The sequence below is a fragment of the Dipodomys spectabilis genome, unplaced genomic scaffold, assembly GCF_019054845.1.
Source record: "Dipodomys spectabilis isolate Male_0828 unplaced genomic scaffold, ASM1905484v1 ptg000504l, whole genome shotgun sequence".
Taxonomy (NCBI): Eukaryota; Metazoa; Chordata; class Mammalia; order Rodentia; family Heteromyidae; genus Dipodomys; species Dipodomys spectabilis.
The window spans coordinates 2995900-3001899 of record NW_024871181.1 but is presented as its reverse complement, the minus strand read 5'-3'; the positions used below and the strand labels follow the sequence as shown (position 1 = coordinate 3001899).

The window sequence follows — 6000 nt, the reverse complement described above, 5'->3', positions numbered from 1 at the left end:
TCCATCTGAATCAGCCAGACTGATTCCCCTAAAGCCCACGCCGTGCCATTGCTGGATTCCAGAGTCCTCTGTGGCTTCCCGTGACTATGAGACCAAGCCCGGAAGCCTGGGCACTGGCTCACACCACAGAGCCTCTGGAGTGTCCTCTAATGGCCATGCCAGCCAGAGGCCCCTTCTACAAAGCTTTCCAATCCCTGCCCATGGGCCCCCTGGGGCGAGGCCATGGCTCTGGGCCAGCCCACAGTGCGCCCAGCACTCCACTCCGCATCTTCTTTCCTGTGATCATAAAGGCTAAGGAACATCTCCTGCTTCCATTTCCGAGGAAGGAACTGAGGCTCCAAGGGGACCCCAGCTAGCAAAGGGGTGAGCCAGACCTGACCCCAAGTCTGCTAAGCTCAAAGGCCTCCATCCTCTCCACCAGGCAGGTTGGCACCTCTGCAAATCCAGGCTGACACCATCCTCGCGGCATAGGGTTGGTTGTGAGGAGAAATGAGCGCAGGCCTGGGCAGCTCTGCAGGCCACTCCCGGCCCAGCACCGGGCTCAGCCAGGGTGATCACTCCTTACCGCATCGTGTGCATCTGGAGAAGCCCTGCCAGACCCAACTCAAAAACCTGCTCAGGGGTCTTCTCCAGTGGCAGGTCCTGTGCCATCGTATTGGGCGTTGACTTGTAAGTTTCTTTCTAAATTCCTGCCTGTATGGTACCCCCTGGGTGAGCTGTCCATCTGCTTGAAGCAGGCCTGTGGGGCATTAGTCACCTTCCAACCAGGCTCCCCACTCCCAGTGACCCCCCCCAGGGTCACAGCAGGGAACAGTGCAGATGAGCCCCCTCCCCATCCAGGCACTATGCCCTCCTGCTTGGCAAGGGCAAGAATTGGGGGCAGGGGAGTTCATCAATGCCGGGAACTGGCTGGAGCTAAGCCTGCCCTTTGTTGGCAGTCCCCAAAAGGCACCATGAGATTCCTCCTGGCTTTTCTGCCTGTCCCCCCCACCCCACCCTCCGGAGGAGGGCAGAGTGGGCGAGCGTAGCCATGGTGTGTGAGACCTCCGGCCTTGAATCCACCAACAGCTGTGACCACTCCAGCTATTTTAAACCCTTGGGCACCAGCAAACTCCTGCCCAGTCACCCAAGCACTAAGGCCAGCAGGGTGAGCCAGAGCCCAGGCCTGGAGCCCCGAATGAAGACTGCTAGACACGGTTGAACTGTGTATGGGCCGAGGGCTTTGTTTCCCAAGTGCCCCTCTCTGGCCAGCTTCTTCCAGAATGTCCTAGACCTTTCCATCTCATTTAATAACATCCTTAAGCTCACCTCATCTGCAGAGGTAGAATATGGGGCTCTGAATGGCAGGACAGGTGGGCTAAGAGCAAAACATGGACCAGAACCACTATCCTCACCTGCCCCACTCCTGCCTTCATCCCCATGGCCCGGAGTTCTTGTCCTGCTCTGCCACCCCAGCAACTGTGCAGCCAGGAGTAATTCCCCACGCTCTATGTACCCGTGGGTGCATGTGCCCAAGGTGTCATGGGTGAAGTGCTGCCTAGAACAGCACCTGAGGCACAGAAAGCATGCACTTGTGAGAACCCAGGGGTTGATTCTGCTTTGCTGGAATCATGGCTTTTGCCTAATGTTGCCATGGATCCTGTCATGACCTGCCTCCGCTTTGGGAGGAGGGGGACAATAAATGACCCCGTGACCTCACCCCACTTTAAAGCCTTGTTTCCCAATGGATGAGATGTGGGAAGGGCGGAACCTGCATATGTGCAGTTATCACAGACAGGCTTCAAAGGGAGATCCTCTTGCTGGGCGCTGGTGGATCACACATGTCATCCTATCTAGTCAGGAGGCTGAGATCTGAGGATCACGATTCAAAGCCCACCCAGGCAGGAAAGTCCATGAGACTCTTTATCTCCAAAGAAACACCAAAAAGCCAAAAGTGGAGCTGTGACTCAAGTGGTAGAACACCAGCCTTGAGCAAAAAAAAAAGCTCAAGGACAGTGCCCAGGCCCTGAGTTCAAGCCCTAGGACAGGCACGTTAATGAATTAACTAAAATAAAGTTGCTTCCAGCAAGGAGTGCCCAGGCCAGTGTCCACCCCTACAGGCCTCACCAGCAGCTCTGACAGGTGGCAGTGCACCAGCTGTCGCCTGATTGGCAGAAGTGTCCTCAAGGGCAGGGAGGAGGGCGCTGGGAACCAATCAGAAGTTTTGCTTTTCCTTAGCTCTCGGCACCTACGCCTTGGAGGGGGCAATGGCTCCCCTGCCCAGGATTCATTATTCCCCGCCTTCCACACCCACATTCCTCCCAGAGCCGGCTACCAGGAGCAGCTGGACTCTTCACCAACTCCTAATCTGGGCTCCTGGGAGACAAGGTGGGAATGGAGGGGGCTGGTGTGCCTCTTAAGACCTGCTCTCCCCTTCCTGGGCCTCCCAGGGCCCCCATCCTCCCCCTCCCTTGTAACAGGCGCCCCTTCCACCCCCTCCCCTCGCGGCCTCCGCCCACCCCTCCTTCTGGGCCTCCCCTCCTCCAGCCTCGCGCCAGGTACAGGCAGGCGCGCCTGGTACAGGGGGGCAGGGAGTGGTTCGGATCTCCTGCAAGTGTCACCCGCCCCTGGCCTCCACACGGACATTCCCTGCGCCCAGCCCTGATCCTCGTGCCCTCTACCCCTCCCCGGGCACGTCCCGTCCGCCACCGGGTGCCACCCAAATCTCCATCCATAAACACGGTTCAGGCCGCCCCCCCTCCCGGCCCTCGGCCAGCTCGCTCCAGCTGCGTCTGCTCCGGGGGTGGGGGGTGGAGGTGGCCCGGGGCCCGGCCCTCCACTCCCACCCCGGAGCTGTGGGCTCTGCGAGCCCTGCGCCAGCGCCCCCCCACCCCCGCCCCGGACCCGGAGTGACTTAGGCGTGCGGACCCTCTGGTGGCAGTTCCTTTGCATGCCTCGCCCCCACTAAGCTGGGGGATCCGGAGGGCAGACGGGGTTTATTGAATGGGAGAAGTCATAAGCCAAATATAGAAAAGAAAAGAAAAATTGCTTGCAGACCTCACCCCGGGAAGCGGCGTGGGGAGGGAGGGGCGCGAGAGCAGGGAAGGGCGTGGCCACGCTTGACGGACGGGCTCGCGACCCCCTGAGGGCGGGCGGCGGCGGCAGGCCCCGCCCACGCCCCGCCCACGCCCCGCCCCCCAGGCGGCGGATAAGAGCGCCGGCCGCTGAGGGGCGGACGGCGGCTGCGCGCTGGCCTGCACGCTCACCCACCCGAGCGCTCGCTCACGCCCACCTGTGCGCTCACCTGTGTCAGGTGCCCGGGGCCCCACCCGGGACGAGCCCGCGGGAGAAGATGCTGCGCGGGCGGACGGTGCGGCTGCAGTACGGGAGCCGCGTGGAGGCGGTGTACGTGCTGGGCACGCAGCTCTGGACCGACGTGTACAGGTGAGCCGCGCGGGGTCTGCAGGTGAGCCGGGCGCCGCGCGCCCCCGGGCCGGCCGGCCCCCTCCGCCTGCGGCCGCGGCTCCCGGGAGGCTCCCCGGACCTGGCGCCTCCCCCGCCCGACTCCAGCTGCGGAGACCCTGGGGGCGCGGAAAGCTGACAGCCCCCAGGCTGCGGCTGGCCCCCCACATCCCCATCCGCTCCCCCACACCTAGATGCGGCCCCAGTGCGGACCCCTCCCTTCAGCCCCAGGCTTCCCCACCCCTCCCACCAGGGCCTCTCAAGCTCCTCCACCCACCTCCCTTTCACTTCCCCTTGGCCCGGCCTAGACTCCACTCCACCGCTCTGTCCCACTCCCGAGAACCTTCTAGAGATTTTCTGGGGACAGGGTAGGACCAGAGGGGAGCTGCCCCCGCGGTGGAATCTGGCCCTGGGGGTTGCTAGGGCTCCAGTTTCACCCTGTGGGGGCTGCTGTCCCCAAGGACAGGCTGTGAGCTCCATGTCCCCAGATGGTTTCCCTGACTTCATCGGGGAGGCCCCGGGATTCAGGGTGCCAAGGTGGGGGTCTTTAAGGGCACCCCAGATTCAGGATCCTGTCCCCCCGCTGTCCTCTCTGTCCACAGACCTGGAGGAGGTTGCGGGATTCCTGGGACTGCAGGCACAGAGGGGTAGGGCTCTGCCACTGCCTCCAGCCTCAAGGACCGGCCAAGTGCAGTGTGGGGATGGAGTCTGGGGAAGGTGTGACCCCTGTGAGCCAGGGTTAGGACCAGCTCCTTGTGGGGTCATGCTGGGGGCTGAGCCACATTTGGAGCTTGTTACAAGCATTAAAGTGTGGGCTCAGGGCTGGGCCCAGGGACACATGGTACTGGAGGTGGATTCATGTGTGGGTGACCTGTGTGGGTTCCCTATCTTCCCTGGGCCTTATTGTTCTCAAAGATGGAGTGACCTGACTCTCCCAGGCTCCCTCCAACCCCACGCTTGTAGTGTTCCCTATGCCCTCCCATGCCCACTCTCTCCTTCAATTCCTGTGGCCCTAGCAGCCCTGCCCACCTGCCCAGTCTCTGGCCTCCTCCACAGCAAGTGCTGGCCACATTGATACATACTATCCAGCTCCGGCCTCTCTCCCCTCCTTCACCCCTGGCCTCTACTTCAGTGTTCACCTTAGCTGTCCCACCTGTAAACCTCAGCCTGGGTTGTCCCGGAGGGTCATAACCTAACATCGGAGTCGGTCCAGGCGCCAGTGACCTGGAAGCGTGCCCCTCCCTTTTCCACCCCCAGCTCTGAGCTGGGCACCAGCAGGAAGAAGGCTGAGAGCCAGGGCGCTCAGGTTTTTAAGCCACAGCTGTCACTGTACCCGCCTGCTTGTCCAGGCACTTTGGGTGCTGCCCCAGAAGCTGGCATGATGGGGAGTGGAGAGGTAAAAGGGGAACTGTGCTCAAGACCCCCTACCTTACCCTGTCCTGGCTGAGAGAGGCCCAGCCTGGCGAGACCAGAGTGGCATAGGTACCAACTCACCCTCTCTCAAACAGGGGGCAGAAGTGTAATGGTTCCCTTCTCCCTTAAGACACCCAACCTGAGGTTCCCCCACCACCAAGAGTCAATACCACAGGATAAGCATGGGTTCAAGTCCATCCTAGGCCACAGAGCCCAGACTCTCTCTCAGAATTGAAATATTTTTAAAATAAAGAATAAAAAAAGTTAGCCAGTTGCAGGTGACGCGTGCCTGTAATCCTAGCTACTCAGAAGGTTTGAGACTTAAGGATCATGGTTCAAAAGCCAGCTTGAGCAAGAAAGTCTGTGACATTCTTATCTCCAATTAACCACCAGAACACCTCTGTGGGTCAAAGTAGTAGAGCACTAGACTTGAGCAAAAGAGCTCAGGGACAGCACCCAGGTAAACAGGTTTACCTGGTAAACCAGGTCAACAGGTATGTTTCCTATTCCATTTCATTTCACCTGATGTACGTGAAATCTTGCCACTTCAGTGTGTGATGGATGGGAAGATCACCTTTTCTCGCCTTACGTCTGAAACCTGACATGTGTGCTTGGCTCGCACATTGCAGTGTCCCAATGCATCATCTCTGCAGTCACCAGTGTCAGCCCTCAGTGCCCTCCACAGCCCAGGTCTAGATCAGGGCTCCTCAGCCTCAGCCCCATCACATTCAGGGTGGAGAATTCTCCATGGAGGGGACACTCAGAAGCCTCCCTGGTCTCCACTTACGAGATGCCACCAGCCATCACCCAAATGTCTCCCAACAGCTTGCTCCCCACCAGCTGAGGTCACCAGTCTAACAGAAGGCCCCCTGCTCTGGAACCCAGAGACCTGACCTGACTTCCGCCAGGACCCCTAATACAATCCCTAACATCTAGCCCATCATAGCAAGAGGTAGTGGCACCAAGCCACCACCACTCACCCTCCCCTAATGCTGGACGTTGTTCTTGGATCGCCTCATTTGGCGGATGGGGAAGTGAAGCTCAGAGAGATGAAGCCATTTGCCCAACGACACCCAGGACGCGGGTCTATCTGACCTCACTGTATGCTCGTCCCCTCTGCTCCACTCTCTGGAACCCCAAAGCTGC

At 60.0% G+C, this 6000-nt stretch overlaps 1 protein-coding gene across 1 annotated transcript in view; it reads left to right on the top strand.

Moving 5' to 3' along the window:
* Positions 1-3258: 3258 nt before the first annotated feature.
* Padi2 (peptidyl arginine deiminase 2) overlaps positions 3259-6000 on the top strand; it is a 40146-nt gene continuing 37404 nt past the window's right edge. Inside the window, exon 1 of the mRNA XM_042669702.1 lies at positions 3259-3423. Coding sequence (XP_042525636.1) covers positions 3332-3423 — 92 coding nt within the window. The 5' untranslated portion in view covers positions 3259-3331. The remainder of the gene's footprint in view (positions 3424-6000) is intronic.